We start from the raw sequence: 19,569 nt of genomic DNA on the forward strand, positions 1-19,569 counted from the left end.
TCATAATAGCATCTATTTGGCTCACTGAGCCAGAGAGGAAAACGGAGAACAAAGGATGCCATGACTAGTCAAACACTTTATAACGTCTTGTGACTGCTAACAAATCCATGCCTCTATTTACCTAGGACAAGGGCAGGTACGGCACTATAGATGCTGTGGAACTGCCCAAATCAAAATGCCTTGCCACCATTTTTCTATTAGAGCATGCTAAAACTGTGACAGGGCATGTTGGGATGTGCGTGCCTAGCCCACAAGCTAAAAAAATAAAATTGGCAAGTTTTACATTATCGTGGATGAACAGAATGTTTTATATATAGTAAATTCACTCACTGTCAGTTACTTGTGTTGTTGCTCCATTATGAAAGTTGGAACAATGATAATCTCAGCAGAATTACTGCATAGTCACTTGCATGCATACTACATTTCCCAGAAGCCTCTTCTCCCATTTGTTTTAAAGTGAATATAAGGGCTGCTTACAGACATCCTCAACAGTGCCTTGTTACCGTCCATAAATGACCAGCATTATACCACTCATACCTCATGTGGTCATATTTCTTGAACAGCGCATTGTACTCCACCGCTCTCTGCTGTAACTCCACATCATGGCAGCAGCCGTATATAGATACCACACGGCGTATACGGCTAAGGGAGAAAGGAGACATGTCTGAAACATATAAGCTTTAGGGCACACTATTGTATTGTCCACATATATTTCTGTCATAAAAACTATTATATTTGATACTTACTCTACACCATTCTCAAAGCGTGTGCTCAGTTTCATGATGGCTGTCAGTGTATATGCCCGTGTACTTGCCATGGAAATATGGGACTGTAATATACCCTCCAGCACATCCAGAACATCATCCTCCGTTACCTGGAGATATTTAATACAGTATATATAGGTTAAATGGAGTGGCCTTCCAGGGTCAGGCTCCACAAATTCCTGACATTAGCTATTAAATTAGCATTTACTGTAATACGTAACCATCTGTCATGACTGCAACATCATAGTGCTCCTCTAATAGCTCACCTGTTCAGATTCCTCCTCATCGGAACCAAGCAGTAGGAGGTCTCCATACTCTCCAATGCACCATGATGCCACCTGAACTAATGGCTGCTGTAATGGGAAATAGATGATAAAAATAATGTGATCACTGATATCTTGTAAATGGCATGTTTTGTGAGCCTGGCTGCAAGGGGCTACTCCCTCACCATACTGCTTATCATATTTGAAGCTAGGCTCCAGGACTGTGAGGAATTACACTCTACATTACACTGTTGCGGACCTCAAGTAAAATCGCTGGAAAAGTCACACACCAGAGCCACCGGCAGTTCAGGATCAGTACACTATGGTGTGCTGAAGTAAAATCCCATAAAACACTGACCCTGCGCTGTCTGCACCTGCTGCTCTGTGAGATGGAGGAGATCCTTGGCGGAAGACATGTAGGACTTCTAATGTGTGGGGGCCTCAGGATGGCTGCCCCTATAGTTGTCCCTCACAAAATCCAGGACTGGTTATCACTGTACAGCTGCCATACGCACCCTCGGTCCTCAAGGCAGGCTTCAGTGATATCCAGGTTTCAGCACAGATAGTTAAATCAAACTAACTGAGGTACTAATTAAGTCACCTGTGCTCAAGCATTACTATCAGTAAAAATGCCTGCTGTAGAGGGTTCATTTCAATGGAGCGACAAAATGTAATAGTGACCAAGTTCGCCCGTGGTCCGGTATGCCAGCCCAACTCGGATGTTTTTGTAAAGTGGTATCATTACGACTTGTAAATTATTAACACTTCAAAAAACATAAATGTTTATCTGACATACTGCACTTCGGCAAACTCCGACCATATTAACATTTCGCCACTCTGAATCAATATAGGGAATTTACAACAGCCGTATTCAATCCAGGACTCAAAACATCCCGACAGTCAGAACCATGGGCCGTTTTCTGGTCCAACAGCATATCGACAACCGGAATTCTATGTTCCACCTGTCGAGTGTTGGATAGTCCGTGAGTTCGACAATCCGTGGTTGTTTCCAACAAAACTGATCAGACTTATTAAAAAGTCAGATCTGACACCCTTCAATGTTGTCATTAATTGAATTGGTGAGTGAATTCTCTATACAAAGGGTTACATTGCTGCCCCCCAGTCAGGTTAGCGTGGCCAACCACAGTTAATTTCTCAAAGAGATTTCTTCATTTGTTTTAGGGCATCAAGAACATGGCTTAACCTTACTTGAAAAATACGGTACTGAAGTACAGTACAAAGAATGTAAAAGTAATGGTATCAAATACACTGGTATCTTATTAGCTAGACAAGCATATTGACACTAGTATGGTAACCAAAAACATTCCTTTTAATTCCTGTAGTTATATGCATAACATTGCAATATATACATAACAGAGCATTAATTAATAGTTAATGGGTACACATTCATATGACAAACACTGACTGCATATCATGGATTACTCTTTTGATTTATGTGGATATAAAGAGGGAAAATGTGTTAACTGTTCCTCCTCTGCATGGTTTAGAATCTACAGCTGGCCACGATAGTTTGCAAAATGTTTATATAATACAGAATACGGTGCATCCGGAAAATATTCACAGTATTCACTTTTTCCACATTTTCTTATGTTACAGTCTTATTCCAAAATTTATGTTTTTTTCCGCAAAATTCTACACACAATATCCCCATAATGATGTGAAAACGTTTTGGGAGATTTTTTACAAATTTCTTAAAAATAAAAAACTAAGACATCACAGCATTTGATCAATACTTTGTTGATGTACCATTGGCAGCAATTACAGCCTCAAGTCTTTTTGAATATGATGCCACAAGTTTGGCACACCTATGTTGGCAGTTTCGCCCATTCCTCTTTGCAGCACCTATCAAGCTCCATCAGGTTGGATCAGAAGCGTCGGTGCACAGCCATTTTCAGATCTCTCCAGAGATGTTTAATCAGATTCAAAGGTCCATACACACTGGGCGACTATGCCCAGCGTGTATGGACAGCGATGATCGCATTCATAGCAGCGGGGAAAGCCGCTCAGTGCATACACACGGAGCGGCTTTCCCCCTGATTGGCGCAGACAGAGGGGGGAGGACGGAGTTGCATAGCAGAGCGCTATGCAAAGCCGTCCTGAAAGCCGCTCATCATATATAAATAGCAGATGAACGGCTTTCCCGGCGATGTTGCGGGAGCGCGCGGCAGTGCTCATCGCCGGGCCATACACACTGGGCGGCTTTGAGCTGAAAGCCGCTCAAACCTGCTGTTTTGAGCAACTTTCAGTTCAAAGTCGCCCAGTGTGTATGGGCCTCAAGTCTGGGCTGTGGCTGGGTGAGTTCTGAACTCTCTTTGGGAGCACCACCAACCAGTGATTGCCAATCAGGTTTCCCCTGAACAGCGGTTTCTTATGTTGGTTCGTATCAATTATTACCCCTCATTCTGTAATTCAATAGTTATCTAAGCCTGTGCCAACCCGCCCCCTATCTAAACCCACTTATGGACATTCACAGAGTTATCTTGAAGCCACTCCTTTGATATCTTGGCTGTGTGCATAGAGGTAGAGCAGGTTTTTATCCAGGATGTCTCTGTACATTGCTGCATTCATCTTTCTCTCTATCCTGATTAGTCTCCCAGTTCCTGCCACTGGAAAAATATTCCCACAGCATGATGCTGCCACCACCATGCTTCACTGCAGAGATGGTATTGGCCTGGTGATGAGCGGTGCCTGGTTTCCTCCAAACATGACGCCTGGTATTCACACTAAACAGTTCAATAATTGTCTCTCCAGACCAGAGAATTTTGTTTCTCATGATCTGAGAGTCCTTCAGGTGCATTTTGCAAACTCTGGGTGGCCTGCCATGTGCTTTTTACTTTGGAGTGGCGTCCGTGTGGCCACACTACCATACAGTCCTGATTGGTGGATTGCTACAGAGATTTTTGACCTTCTGTGTGCCTTTCCAAATCATGTCCAATATACTGATTTTACCACAGGTGGACTCCAATTAAGCTGTAGGAACAACTCAAAGATGATCAGTGGGAACAGGATGCAACTTAGCGCAATTTTGAGCTCCATGGCAAAGGCTGTGAAAACTTATGTACATGTGATTTCTTAGTTTTTTTTTATTTTTAATAAATTTGCAAAAATCTCCCAGAAAATTTATTATGTGGTATTGTGTATATAATTTTGAGGGGAAAATTAATTTATTCCATTTTGGAATAAGGTTGTAACATAATAAAATGTGGGAAAAGTGAAGCACTGTGAATACTTTCTGGATGCACTGTATTTCCTTTTTATTGGCCTGAGTTGTATGCACCAGTGGCTGCTCTTCTATACACCGGTGACATTCTGCTTATGTTAATATGCAAAGATTAGATTCTGGAAATGTTCTGAAAATCTGTGCAACTGAAAGTTAAAGCCTGCCCTACCCACAGGGTTTCCATCTGCAGAAGTCCTCTCACTAGGGGAAAAGGTCAGAACCCAATGATCACGCATGGAAGCTAAATTTCCCACCCAAAATGCTCCACCAAACTGGGACTGTTTCTTGCGATACCATGGTCACGACCCAGACATGCCCATTTCACTGAATGTGTAGTCCATCACAGATGAATAATTTGGTTTACAGGCATGATATCTGTCTGTTACTGTAGGTTATATATTGTGCATGCACAGTAGTCCATTTATTTCTTTGGTGAATGTACATTACACTGCAATCCACAAGATCTATCTACAAGATCCATCTGCAGATCTATCCCTCTCAGAAACAGGCCTTATATCTGTATAGGAAACGGGTTATTATATGGAAGGGCCATGCAAATGATGCAGTGACCAAGAATCAACATTTCCTCTGGTCATCACACTTGCTATTCACAGAGAAACCTACTTAAAAAGCTAAATCTCAGCTTCTTGAGCACATCTATGATCTATGTCCCTAGGTACTGATCCTTGTTAGTGGTAGAAGTGGGCTAATGTATCCTGTCTGCACCACTTATAAAGCTCATATGAGGCTTTCAAGCAACATGCCTACACATGTCTTTTTTTGTCCTATATTACTATGTCAGCTCATGTATAAATAATTAAAAAAATCAATTTACAATATTGCTGGAAATGTTTATTGTGAAGGACAGGTCATCAATATTTATACTGCTGTGTCATAATAGTAGTGACAATGTTCTGCAGAGGGCAGTTGTAACTTAATACATAAACCTAAGGGTCAAATTTAATATGTTTTGCCTCCACCCACTTCAAGTCCAGTGTTTGCATTTTGTACAACGCTCTCTCTTGTAGCGCTTTCATTTTTGTTTGTCTCTGCCACCTCTCCCACTTATATCATTAAGCATTTACTGATACCTGTACGATATCTTTTCTCACTTCCTTGTAAAGTCTTTGAACAATGTAACCGTGCAGCTCGGAGGATCCACTGATCAGCTGAATAAGGTTTGAGACTGTATCATCACGAACACTCTCCCCAGCCTGGAAGAACAGAAATACTCCTTTAGTAACTTAGTATAGAATATATTAAAACATAAAGTAAAACTGAACACACACTAGGCCAGTAGTTCCCAAAATGTGTGCACCCAGTGGCGGCATGACATCATCAGCATTCATCACTTTGTTCATATACACTTGATGTTGCAGTGGACAATGTATCATTGCCTGTCATACTGTATTTAAAATGCATGCTGTCATTCCCTGGGTTGTCTTATTAGGCATGCAGCATGCCTGACGGCACATCCCAGGGAATGACCTGTGGGATCAGATCAGATCAGGATGTGATTGGAGTTGGTTCCTTGGAAGCAGTAGTGATCATGCTGTATGGTATTGTAGCAGAAGGAGTCTATTACACGCAGACCTCCTGCTGCAGTTATGGGGGTTATTCTGGTTGATTTGCAAGGCTGCGAATACGCAGCTTTGTGAGTCCAGCAAACCCCGCCTTGTGAATGGCAAGAGTGATTTGCATGCATGGTTTTGCGAATGGATGTTACACCTAAACATCCTTTCGCAGGGCATCGGGAACCTCCCCCATCTTTCGATGGTCGCAAATGTATTCTGGTTGTGAAGGAACCACAATAAGGCCCATGATCCGAGCTGCATCCTAGTTTACCCATGGTGCTGCTCAAGCCGCTCGTCACAAAGGCCAACAAATCTCCATCCTACGTCATCAAATTCCTGACCTTTTCCCACCCCGTAAATGGTGCTGGCACACCTCTGTTTTCATCACCAGGTCCTGTGCATGTACAAAATACCAAAATTCACTACTTTGCATCGAAGGGTGCAGGTCCATCTGGACCTAAATTTGTCCCAATGAGTGATGTGGCTGATATATCCTGATATATCATTCAATTAATCGCCTAGTGTTTACCTGGATTTATACGTAAACATTATTTTTCGATTGTAAAAGAACAAACTGCGGAATATAGAACTTGAATGTGGCATCTTATATATCTCGCCTACAATTTTGTTTTTTTTTCATGGTGTTAATAATTTGGGATCTCACTGACCCTTGCACAGAGGTTTAGAGAGAAAAAGATAACTCTTTTTTTAGGGGCACTAACTTTTACTGTAAAAATTATTTTCAGAGGTGAAAGACTGCCCGTGTGAAAAACACCCTTCGGAACTACATTTCATTACTAAAGACTGGATACAACATGGATGGACATATTTGCCCATCTTACCATATATTAATGTGCAAAGCTAACAATCTATTCTTAGAAAAGGAAGTACAGGTTGAGTATCCCTTATCCAAAATGCTCGGGACCAGGAGAATTTTGCATAAGGGATTATTTTCCGTATTTCGGAATATTTTAATATTTCAATTATGTATTTTGACGTACAGATGGAGCCGGGCTTGTCTTTGCAGGGGATGGCGGCAGAATCGCCAGCCGCCATCCCCCACCAGCCGCCATCTGTATCTGCGAAAGGGGATGCGCGCGTGTCCCCTTCCGCCGGCACTTCCCCCGTGTCCCCGCCGGCTTGTCGGTGGTCCCCACCGCCTCCCCGCACCCCCCCCAACCCTGTCCGTCTCCCTGAAGCGGAGACGGACAGGGTTCCCGCCGCCCCGCCGCCCGGAAACTGAGACGCGCGTGGCTGCTGGCGGATCGCCAACGGAGACAGTCTGGCGATTCGCCAGCAAGAGGGAGCCCGGCTCCATCTGTATCTTGCATTTACAGGTATGTTGTATAAACACATCAACCACATGAAATACACACAAATATATTTTATTTGTGCATACTGTAAAACAAGGTTTCAAAACATGAAACAAAGTTTGTGTACTATCTCATCCACTGACTACCAAGCAATCAATGTCTTGCACATATATATAGTGCCAGTTACATATCATGTTACCAGTAGTGCTATTACAGATGTCCCCAGTAAGTTTTTAGCAAAAAACTTTTTTTTTCCACTTTCTGGAATGTATGGTTTTCGGAATAATTCGGATAACTAATATGCGGATAAGGGATACTCAACTTGTAGTCATTCAAAAAAAAAAAACTATTCCATAATTTAGTAGGAAACCCTTCTGGGCATTATAATTTGTCTGTATTACATACAAGCAGTGACCTCTCTTCTTCATCCCTCCCGCATAACTGTACTTTATATAAATAGAAGAAGGGCAGTATGAGAACAAAGTGAAGAGTGGCAACGGACAGCTACAAACAGCTTAGAATTGACATGCCATTTCAGAGATATCCATTAATGGTTGGGGGTTTATCAACGTGATAAAGGAAACTCAGGAGAACATGGTTATCCTTATATTATTTCAAAATATGTTGGTGATTTATAAATGAAGGCTGACATTATTAAAATGCACTTCATCAACAAACAGAAACTTGTTGATGTGTAATATTATTATCATCATCCTTTATTTATAAGGTGCCACAAGGGATCCACAGCACTTAATTACAGAGTACATGAATAAAAAAGCAAACAGTGGCTACAGTTGAATACAATAGAGAACAAGAACAGGGTACATAAACTGCATCAGCAGAAGACACTGAAATAAGTTACAATACAAGTTATACCAAATGGGGTAAACAATGTAACTGAAAACAACAAAATTACTCACTGTGACCAGTGTCTCCATTATGGTATCTATGTGCCAACGCTTAGAGGGCGAGAACCTGAAAACAGAACAGAGAGACATACAGAACCTCATTTACCGTACACTAGTGACCATAAATGTGCTCCTACTGTATAAGCCATAAGGTGGCCATACATCAGAAAGACCTGTCTTACAATCACGATTGTGTCCAACTCTCTCTTCAACTCCTGACAGTTGTTGGTGGTTTTTGGACACACAATGTACTCACAATCTGTAATACAATCAGTCATACAACCAGTTGAGATTGTACGATTGGGTACAATATCTTTCTGATGTATGGGGGACTGTAGTATAGGGTCTAATTCGGAGTCGAATGCTGCAGTGTATGTCTTTGGCAGTCTTGCCTCTGCAACATTATGTGAAAAACTGAGATGCCCTCCAGGAAAATGTACAGAAGCTCAAATATTGCTTAGTTACAGTACATCTTTATGTGTAAACACTGTATCATTGAAATCTTTGCCATCCTAATGCTAAGTGCAGATTGTGGGGTGTATTCAATGCGGCAGCGAGCAGCAACGAGGGGGGTTTGTATGGCGAGAAGCCGAGAATGGCTTATTTTCTGGCGCTGAAAAGCCATCCTTGCTGTCCAACCCCCCCTTGGCGTATATTCAATGTTATGCTGGAAAAATCCTTGAGTAAGCTGCATTTTATGGTGAGCCCCGCTGTTTTGATGGGCACACTCGCCATTTCCACCTCGCTGAAAAGAACCAGCAAGGTGGAAACGGCGAGTGAAGGGGAGGCAGCTGAATACTCTGATAGGGAACTCTAGGCGCTGCTCATCATCATAGCATTGAATACACCCCTGTATATCAGGGTATTACCTGTAATGTAAGTGGTTAGGCTTCAGAGTTTGGAACATATTTAGTGACACACCTGCAATATTCACATAGCTTCCCCATAATGCAATACAATTCTCTGTGTCCATATGGTCACCTCCCTGCCACCGGCAAGGAACGCCTAATACATTTTAAAGATCGTACTGGGAAACACTGTGCGTATGGACTCTGGGCGCATGCACAGTAGAAAAATTGTTCAACTGCATCCGACATTGCGTCCGACTCAGAATCAGCCCAACAGCTTTGGCACATTTTCTTACTTCTCAGCACTCAAGAATATCCCAGATGCACACTGTTCTTTCAGCTCTGGTGGGCAATGTCGCAGAAACCTCTGAAGTTCCATCATCATCACACGAATATTTGTTTCATTCACAAGTGCAAAGCACAGCTCTAGTGCTCTCCTGTGGAGGCAAGGAAGGCAGTACAAAGTGAGGAGACCACAACAGCCGGGAAAACAGCACAGTTATTGTGAAGTACACAAAACATAAAACCAATCCTAGCCCGTCTGGGTACTAATAAAACATAATAAATTCCCTCTCTAAGGGTGGCAGAACCTATTGTCCCTACCACAACCACAATCAGTAAATCACAGTGTCTAATAACAGGCCCTAAGCTAAGCCTTGACCCAATGGGCTGAATGCAATGACACCCGAGTTCAGCGGCTATACGGGATGCCGGTCGAACTCGGACATTATATTAAAGGGGTGATCACTTGCAAGGCAAACATTAGCCTTGTAATTGACTGCCCCTTTAAAAAAAAAGTCCCAGTTTAGATGGCATCCCGCACAGCCGCCGAACTCGGGTGTCAGAACATCTTGCCCCATATATAAGTCTCTTATATGTGCAGGAAGTAGCTAACCCGCTCTCAGATGGAAGGCCTAAAAAACAGAAATGGGCTTTAGGGGGTCAAGCCCTTCCTTCTCTCTCACACGCATACCCCCAGGACCCTTTGTCCGACTTTACCAAACTCTACCCAAGCCTGTTTAGTAAAATATACATTTTCTGGGGCTTTAAATCACATACTGTAGGTCAAGAACCTGGGACAAACATATCTCCAGTGCTTTTATCTCAGTATGAATAACTAGTTTTTGTAGAGCTAACAGAAATAGGTGCTGGTATTTATCAGGTGAAGAAGCATACTTGGGGACAACCTGTGTTCTCACCTATTTACTGATGTGTCCATCTGTCTGAGACATTCCACAATTGTAGTCCTGTGTCTCTGTACCGCTGCATGATCAGACTGCACCAAGCGCTGGAGAGATGTGAGAGCAACAAATCTAAAAGGACATAACAATGACAGAACATGGAGGCCTAATATGATTTCTATGCATCAAGACAAAATAGTAACACTTTACACAACTAGAGGGGCATGCCATTGAGCTGAGCTACAAAACTAAAACAAGAAAGCAAAACTCCTGTCACACAAAATGCATCTAGGCTTAAAGAGAACAACAATAAAATGCACTGAATGGACTGTGAGACTACTAGAGACAAAATAATAAAGACAAGAAGAAAAGCGTACCTAATGTTCTTATCATTACTTAGTAGAAACCGTCCAAGGATGTTAACAGCAAGAACCTAAGAAGACAGAGTGAACACTTATGAGCACATTCAAATTGTGACAAATTGGTGCAAAACTAAAATGATTATGCATTACAAACACAAAACTGGAAAGGAGTCCTCCACAGGCCCCTTCCCTGCGCATACGTCCTCCACAAGTCCTCTACAAGCCTTCATGTGAGCTTTCTGCAAATCTCCAACATGTGCATGAGTCCTCTACAAGCCCAGACCTGCGCATGAGTTCTCTACAAGTTCAGGCCTGCAAATGAGTCTTTTACAATCCCCAGGCCTGTACATAAGTCTTTTACAGGCCTGCGTATAAGCACTCTGCAATCCTCTGCAGTGTACATGAGGCTCCTCCAAAAGCCCCAGGAGTTCTCTACAAGCCTGCATGGGAGCACTCTGCAATACTCCACCCTGTGCATGAGCCCTCCACAAGCCCCTGGCCTTTCCTCAATCCTGTGTTTGAGTCCTTTGCAAGACTTTGAACAGCATATGAAGCCTGTGCAAGACTTGGGCAATTGAGGCTGCTTCCAATTGGAGACATTACTTTTCTGGCCAACTGAACATACCATTGAATATCCATTTGGAAGTGACACTTTTTCTAAAAACAGCTGTTTTAAAATGATACCCACCAATAAGTGGATAGCCCCTACATTCAATATGGTTTGTCCCCTGGCCATTCTGGAGCCCTCAGAGTGACAAGGGTTTTTCACACAGAGTCTGAGGACTTCAGCCTTTTATATTGTCTGGTGATTTTAAAATGAATTTTGTCTGAGATTTCTATACCATTTGCATTGACTTCGATCCAGATCACCCCTGAGGAAGTCCTAACGGACGAAACGCGTAGGGTCGCATCTGTGAAATTTTCCGTGTTAACACCTGTTGGATCTTGTATTGGATCTAATATTTCATTTTTTTTGTAAAAATTGTCATCTGAAATGAAATTCTATGTACTATTAATCTGAATAAAACCAGCTTTTTAATTCTGTGTAATCCTTGAGGTGAAAATAACATAGGGCGCACATCTATTTCCCCCTTTCTTTTATATATATATATATATATATATATAATATATATATATATATATATATATATATCCAGATATAGAGTAGCACTCCTCACAATAAATAACGGTCCGGTGCACACCACAACTTGCGCTAAGCAAGTAAAGATACTGACAGCGTGGAGGTGGCACACGATCAACAGAAATGACACTCACAGACCCCCAAGGTCAGGTCAACGTTTCAAAGCTTTATTCGCGCTTCTTCCTCAGGACCATTGTTGGTCCACGCTGTCAGTATATATATATATATATATATATATATATACACACATATACATACATACATACATACATATACGTAATGCGACACTCGGAATACAAATACAGACCACGCAGGGAGTAGTATCAATCAACGATTCAATCAGTTAGATTGTCATCAGGTACTTCCTGATGACAATCTAACTGATTGAAATGTTGGTTGGTTGATTGATCGTATACTATATTGATTCCTGTTGAAGGTTGCGGGCACTGTGTCAAGTTGCCAGCTTAGTCGGAGTGCCGGGTCATTATCGTGATATATATGTATATGTATATATATATATATATATATATATATATGTAGAGGTAGAGGTGTAGGCCTGGCACTCCTCCAGCAGTACAGGTAACCCAGGTGCCTTCAGGAACAGAAGTACAGGATAGTGAAGAGACAACAGCGGCACTCTGGGGATTTTTTGAAAAAAATATATTTTCAGCAAAAAAAGCTTCCAACGTTTCGGTGTATGTGACACCCCTTTGTCAAGGTTATACGTGCAAATATATATATATATATATATATATATATAGTGATCTTAGCTAGTGTACACTCACCCGTAGGCCACTTGCAGATTTGGTTTCCACAATAGTGAGGACTGTTTCATACAGGACAGCATTACCAGCATTAGATTGTGTTTCTGTGCAAGTGGAAACCTGTTAGAGAAAGACAGTAAATATTACTGTACTACTACTGTAGTATCAGACTTTATACTGAATTTGTATATTCTTTAGGGGCATCCTTTTCATCTGGGTCTCAAATGTCAGTTTGCAGGTGTTGTGGGATCCAAAGTGTCAATAGGTCATTGTTCTGGGACCACTAAAGAAGAGATTACAATGCAATGTACAATTCTGTATCTCTGCTGTATAACAGTCTTCTGTACTCAGCGCTCTTACCTGGGCTAGCATGTCACTCATTGCATCACAGACGCTTTCATCATTCTGCCCTAAAATTCTCAATAGTCGAAGAAGACGGACCTAAAAATAAGCAAATGGATCTAAAAAGATATTTCTAGAACATGGGGATCAGTACATGGGCACAATGAAAGCTATTGTAGTAAGTAACATAATCACATGAACCTAAGGCAGCAGAAAGGTGACATATGAGAAACATACAATGCAGGGGTAATACAGAAATGTGTACTTGGATAGAAAGACCATAATGTAGTAGACAGTGACCTACTGGAGACAAGAAATGGAGCAGGAGTTAGAGAGGAAGAATGTAACATTTACAATGAGGCACAATTAGAAGAGAAAGCAGTGTAATGAAATATATTGGCAGCGGTGAAACCAGACTAAAGTGTAGCAGTTTAAGAGACAATGTAATGCGGCAAAAGATAAATTACCTGTAGAAAGGGATCAGTGATACCAGACACTGCGTGTTCTGGAGAGTAACCAGACATGATCTGTCTGAGTTTCTGCAGAAGTAGTGGGAGAATCTGGAGACCACAATAATAAATACACCATGAATGTATTCCCTATACTTTTACATATAGGTTATATATCTTTAACTGACATTTTGAAGTTACCAATACAGTAGTGATTTTCAACCCTTTTACCTTGCGGCACACTAAATAAGATTTTAAAATTGCCAAGGCACACCATGAGATCCCCACGGGGCAAAACACATTGGTCCCCACGGGAAGAAAACCAAACCTATTGGCCCCCATATAAAAAAAAAAAACAATCACACTGGTCCACACAGGTAACAAAAATAAAATACATTGGCCTTTACATGAAAAGAAGAGACCAGTAAATAACAGTTGAACTGGTGGTGGCTGTAAACTGGTTTGGACATCTTCTAGATCTGGGGGCACACTTGAGAACAGCTCAAGGCACACTAGTGTGCCACAGGACAGTGGTTGAAAAACACTGCAATACAGTCAATGTTACGTATGAGGTCTTTTTATTCATGCTAATGATATATATTAATTTAAGTATGTAAAGTAAAATATACCAAATAGTCTCAAAACTAATCTATGGCCTCAAGTTTATCCTGAAGCAGAATGTTTAAGCCCAAATCACCAGGGTGTATTCATAAAATACATGTTTTTCAGATTTCTGAAAACTAAAGAGAGGAGACTTATTAAACACAGCATGGTAAATAGTGGCCTGCCATACTATATCACCATAGAAACATACTCGCTAACTAAAACACTTCCAATAATAAGAGGAAGTCCATGACTGAAATAGTCTATTGTGATCATCAGAAGGTCATACAACCGTATACTATAATAGCAAAATAAATTGAGGGCAGAATGTTACAGCATAGAAAAATATATCTCCATTCATTGTTCAGCTGCACAAATATGAAATTGGTTGCTGGAGCCGCTGTAACATCGGCTCAGCCCACATATCATTTCACGGATTTGGTTACCCACTACATAAGCAAGGACATAAGGCAGAATCTGCCACAGCTGCTGCACAAGGAAGCCATTCAATTATTGCTGATGAGATTGAATTATGGAATAGTAACATTACAGCTTTTCCTGTGCTTTATGGGCTGCAATGGAAAATCTGAGCAGTAACAGGGGAACACGCAGCCATCCTTAACAACTGTATTGCCCAGTAAGCGCATGCTCACTGCAGCATCCATGTTTTCATTGGTGGCACCCGTACAATGAATATCTATGACATGAGAAGATTCATTCTATGTCGCATGCAAAACCGATGTGACTGTAGGATGGCAAAAAGGCACAAGTACTAAATTACAGGCAGGCTGGGGAAGTAGTTATATACGGAGATGCTCTACCGCTCCGGGAGGGCAAAACGCACCTGACACAGGGTTGATCCAAGGTTCTGTGGTGCAGCTGAGGTTTGCCTTTGTACGCACAAAATTATAAAGCAGCATCTATAGACACTGCAAGTGGGAATCTCAGTCATTGCACACTAGGGCCCTTATTCAGATCTGATCGCAGTACAAATTTGTTCTCAAAATGGGCAAAACCAGGTGCACTGCAGGTAGGGCAGATTTAACATGTATAGACAGAATTAGATTTGTGTGAGTTATTTTGTTTCTGTGCAGGGTAAATACTGACTGCATTGTTTTTACAATGCAGTTTAGATTTCAGTTTCAATACACCCCACCCAAATTTAACTCTCTCTGCACATGTTACATCTGCCCCACCTGCAGTGCACATGGTTTTGCCCATTTTGAGAACAAATTTGTACTGCAATCAGATCTGAATAAGGGCCAATATACGTACATGCAGAGGCAACAGTATAAATCTGCAAACCTGATTGTGGCAAAGGACAATCATCATTTTAAATCTATAACTTTATAGAGATGGTATAGTCGCGGATTAAAATACTTTTTACAGGCCTTAGCATAGTTTGGATGACTGAGGGGAGAAACCGCTAGCTCTCAAGGCTGACTTCTCCATAGCCACCCTGTCAAAGGTAACCTGGGAAGCTTGGGTGGAGAAACAGGCCTTGTGAGCAAGTCTGGGCTTAAAGGCTGGCAACAGGAAGGCATTATGTACAGACTGTGTAGGTCTGCCTACCAGGCTCGTCTGGGCCAGTTAGGGTGATTACAATGATTTAAAAATAAAAAAACGTCTAAAGGTGCCCACACACTAGAATGATTTTTTGGCCGATTTGGATCTTTTGCTAAATCTTCTGATCATACGTGCTGCATGAAAGATCAGAAGATTTAACAAAAGATCCATAGGAACGCACACGGGATCTTAAGAAAAATCTTTGGTAAAGATGTGCGCTTGCCTGAAATCTTTTGTCCAGGACAGGCAAAAGATTTGAAGTGTAATTTATGCGCACATCTTACGGTGCCCACACACTAGAAAGATCTGTCATCCTAAGATGTGTGCATAAATTAGCCTTGAAATCTTTTTTCCGTATATATATATATATATATATATATATATATATATATATATATATATATATATAGCAGGTGTGAGATACCGCACTCAATATACTCCTGGTTCAACTCGGCGGTGCTACCACTTTTAGAGGCAATTAAATCCCAAATATAACAGTTTTGTAGAAGCAGGCACTCACCATAGGCAATTTTTCAGGGTTGAAGCAAAAAACTTTTATTCAGTCATAGCTGGAGTCGACGTTTCGATCCTCAACAGGGACCTTTGTCAAGACAGCAAGTATCCAAAGGACTGGAGGCACAAGGCAGTGCCTTGTGCCTCCAGTCCTTTGGATACTTGCTGTCTTGACAAAGGTCCCTGTTGAGGATCGAAACGTCGACTCCAGCTATGACTGAATAAAAGTTTTTTGCTTCAACCCTGAAAAATTGCCTATGGTGAGTGCCTGCTTCTACAAAACTGTTATATATATATATATATATATATATATATATATATATATATATATATGCCTGACCTCCAATTCTGATTCTGTACTTTGTCCCATGGCCAGTGCTGCACGTAAGATTTCCGATATATTGTGCACGATCCAAATGCCACGGAGCCCAGCGGCTCCCTGGTGGGCAATTTCCGTTGTACTGCATGTGAGGATTAGTGTATGGGGGCCTTAACAGTACCACAGCACAATGGTCACATAAGTACAGTAAAGACACTTAAGGGTCCAAATCAATACAAAGAAGTAAGGTGAGGGACAGTGGAAGTTGTTGGTGAGAGTGGCTGAATAATGTTAACTGGAAAAGGGGGTTGAGGCTATCTGCCTCAATGCTGAAAGCAGTGGTGCTTACTGCTGGAGGTGTATAAAAAAAAGAAAATAATAAAATAGAAAAAGAAAGTGTAAAAATCGGACTGAACCAGCCCTCTCCTTAAAAAAGTGCCATGTAACCTCAGGTACCATGAAAAAAATAGTCTTCAGTGGACAGGTAAGGTATAGGGGAAGAGAAGTCTCATGCACTTCAACAGAAGTTTTAACTATGGTGCCTGGGTCCTCCAGTCCACCATACACCTTAGTTCCAGTATCTACCATTGACTGACAGGAAATGTAGGAATTATGTATAGTCTTTCTGCAACAAAAACAGACACTGTGTCCCACAGCTCCGACCTTGATTGTGCGTGAACATGTATATCAAGCAATATAATTATTGATACCATGAGCATTTCCTTGCATTATTTCTGCTCTGTGTAGTTATACCAATACAGGTTGTGGGAAGCAAGCCAAAGAGCCATCTTTTGACTGCTGAACTTTGTACTATATCAGTGTCTCTAGGGTCCATTTAGGACTAAACAGTTTTTCAAAAATGTAGTACTTCTACCGAAATAGAACATTCTCTTCATCATGCCTCTTTTGTGTAGCTTTAATTTGTACAGATTTATGAGAATGGCTAAATATTGGTGGAGAATGTGTGGGTACTACAGTATCTAAACAACTGGTAATAATAATAATAATAATAATAATAATAAATAAGTACAGTGCAACCACAATTTACTGTAGTTACATTGCCTAGCATCTTGGTACAAAAGAACTGACAAAAGTGTTTTAATAATAACGCAGCCATCAATGATACAAAGCCAGCATCAAAACAAGCAAGTGTATAAATACATTTTAAACTCTGCTTGGCAAAAGGTAGTAAAAGTCCATGCAACAGAATCCAAAACTTATGTACAATGTTGATACTAACAAATGGAAATACTTACCTGTAAGTTTAATATCTTTAATTTTTATCTTTAATTAGGAATAAACAAATGTCCTTACTATCCTCTTCATTAGCCAATACAGTAGTTTTTAATTGTGAAAGGACACCATGGGCCAAATTTAATAGGGTGAGAGTTTCAGAAAGTGAGAGATTTTGGGAGAGTTTTCCCCCTTTTTTTTAAAGCAGCAATCAATTACATGGCAAAACCAGGTTGATTTTGCCATGTAATTGATTGCCGCTTTAAAAAACATGGGAAAACTCTCCCAAAATCTCTCACTTTCTGAAAATCTCACCCTATTACATTTGGCCCCATACTGTATGTGACACTTCGTATGTAATATACATATCATAGATAAACTGACCTTGCGAAATTGTTTACTTGCTGAAGGGTGTCGTTGGCAGATTTCTGTGACTAAGAGAACTGCTCCATATAGCACACCTGGAAATAAACACCCCACCATCCATGTGACATATGCAGAAGACAAGGCATGTAATTGATCACTCTGCTCCCATACAGCTCAATTGTCCACCACCAACCACCACACTTCCTCATTCCATGCTCCTTCAGTCATTAGAGACATGTACACACAATGATTATTAATCCCACCAATCTTACCATGTCTCTTCTCCCCCAGTAGCTCCTCACTGGCAGGGATGAACATTTCTACTAAATCGGGGACCTTCCTGATAATGTGCACAGCACAGAGTACCGCCTGTGGGTGTAAAATGCAAGTAGTAGTAGTAAATGGCAGAATAGAAGTTATGGATCATCATAAGAAACCAGTAACCAAAGGAGTGAATGAACAACATTTGTAAAAGGTTTACTTTAATATTAGGACTCGGGAGTAATTTGATATTTGTATAGATAGATAGAACTGAATATACAGACATTTGCAGAACATATTGCATGCTTTCAAACTGTGCATGTTCAGGAGTTAAGCATCTGCAAATATAGGCGATCAACAGTCATTACAATGCATTACAGCTGCATCTCCGCTTATATTGGAATTTGGAAGGGTCATAACTTGACTAACAGGGTGTTCTAATGTAGACAAAGTTCAGTGCAGGCTATGCAGCCCAATGTAAGTATACTGTAAATACTGCTATTATCAGACAAATCTTTGCACCAAGTATAGAGCTGATGCCAATGCACACATAGAAATGATGTTAGGTGTAAAACCAAGCACATAGATGGGCAGTCAGCTCACTAACTCTGCATATGGGCAAATAAAGGCATTTAGTTCTGTGCATTTCACTTCGGATTTTTACAATACTCCTTATACTGACTCTTCACTTTATACCCCATTGTTATCAGCACCTTTTTTTTCACGTGGGCACTTGATGTTTTCAGAAGATGCTCCACCTCCCCAGCCAGATCCCGACACATTTCTGCAGATCCTAAGCAAGCGAGTGTGCACAGAGCCAGGCCCTGCACCACAGAGGAGCTGTGCTCCAAGTCCCTACAGAGAAGAAGGATAAAATGCAGGAACATTGTTTAAATGAGTACCACTTGTACTAGTGGTAAGTAAACAATAAAGATAAATAATGGACTGAAAGTGCCTGTAACCAGGCAGATCTGATCAATGTCATAGTATATCTGATCAATTACTGTATATCAGTATTAATACATGTTCTAATCACTTATCTATATTAGTGATGACTTTCGGTACTTGTTTCCTAGCAGGGAGCCCACTAAGCAAATTGCTTAGCGAGCGATTCTGCGTAAGAAATCGCATCGCATGCCGTATTTTGCGTACGATCGCATGAGATTTTTCACTACTATTCCCCCCCCCCCCCCTCCCCGGTCTGTGCGATCGCATTGCACTGCAAAATCGCAGGCAATTGTATAGGGTGCGATGCCATTTACTTTACTATACAGTTGTATTTGATGCAATGAGATTGAGGCACCCCCCCAGTATCCACGCCACCCCGAAGCGTGGCGAGTGAAGCGAGGGGCGGCGGAATGCGTCCTCCCGACCTTTTCATACCCCCACTGTCCACGACGGCGTGGATTTGACTCTATATATAGTGTGGCGCGCACAGCGAGCAACCCGAGCCCGAAGTGGGACGAGCGCAGCGAGCCCTGCGAAGGGACGTGGATTACATTACATTACATGTATTACGCATCCGCTCGCCACGCTTTGGGCTCGCCACACTATATAA

General features: G+C 41.4%; 1 protein-coding gene across 5 annotated transcripts in view; it reads right to left on the minus strand.

Moving 5' to 3' along the window:
- The window catches only part of AP1G2 (adaptor related protein complex 1 subunit gamma 2), a 38,515-nt gene that overhangs the window by 8,881 nt on the left and 10,065 nt on the right, over positions 1-19,569 (minus strand). For all 5 annotated transcript variants that reach the window (XM_083188685.1, XM_083188697.1, XM_083188707.1 and 2 more), the window contains 14 exons: positions 18,725-18,866; positions 18,023-18,119; positions 17,769-17,845; positions 13,169-13,261; positions 12,720-12,800; positions 12,381-12,479; positions 10,470-10,525; positions 10,111-10,224; positions 9,208-9,348; positions 8,076-8,130; positions 5,360-5,482; positions 1,031-1,117; positions 747-874; positions 538-642 (listed from right to left, as the gene is read on the minus strand). In XM_083188685.1, the coding sequence (XP_083044811.1) occupies positions 538-642; positions 747-874; positions 1,031-1,117; positions 5,360-5,482; positions 8,076-8,130; positions 9,208-9,348; positions 10,111-10,224; positions 10,470-10,525; positions 12,381-12,479; positions 12,720-12,800; positions 13,169-13,261; positions 17,769-17,845; positions 18,023-18,119; positions 18,725-18,866 (1,398 nt within the window). The remainder of the gene's footprint in view (positions 1-537; positions 643-746; positions 875-1,030; positions 1,118-5,359; positions 5,483-8,075; positions 8,131-9,207; positions 9,349-10,110; positions 10,225-10,469; positions 10,526-12,380; positions 12,480-12,719; positions 12,801-13,168; positions 13,262-17,768; positions 17,846-18,022; positions 18,120-18,724; positions 18,867-19,569) is intronic.

The sequence above is a fragment of the Crinia signifera genome, chromosome 1 (assembly GCF_055691185.1).
Source record: "Crinia signifera chromosome 1, ASM5569118v1, whole genome shotgun sequence".
In the NCBI taxonomy this organism is placed as follows: Eukaryota; Metazoa; Chordata; class Amphibia; order Anura; family Myobatrachidae; genus Crinia; species Crinia signifera.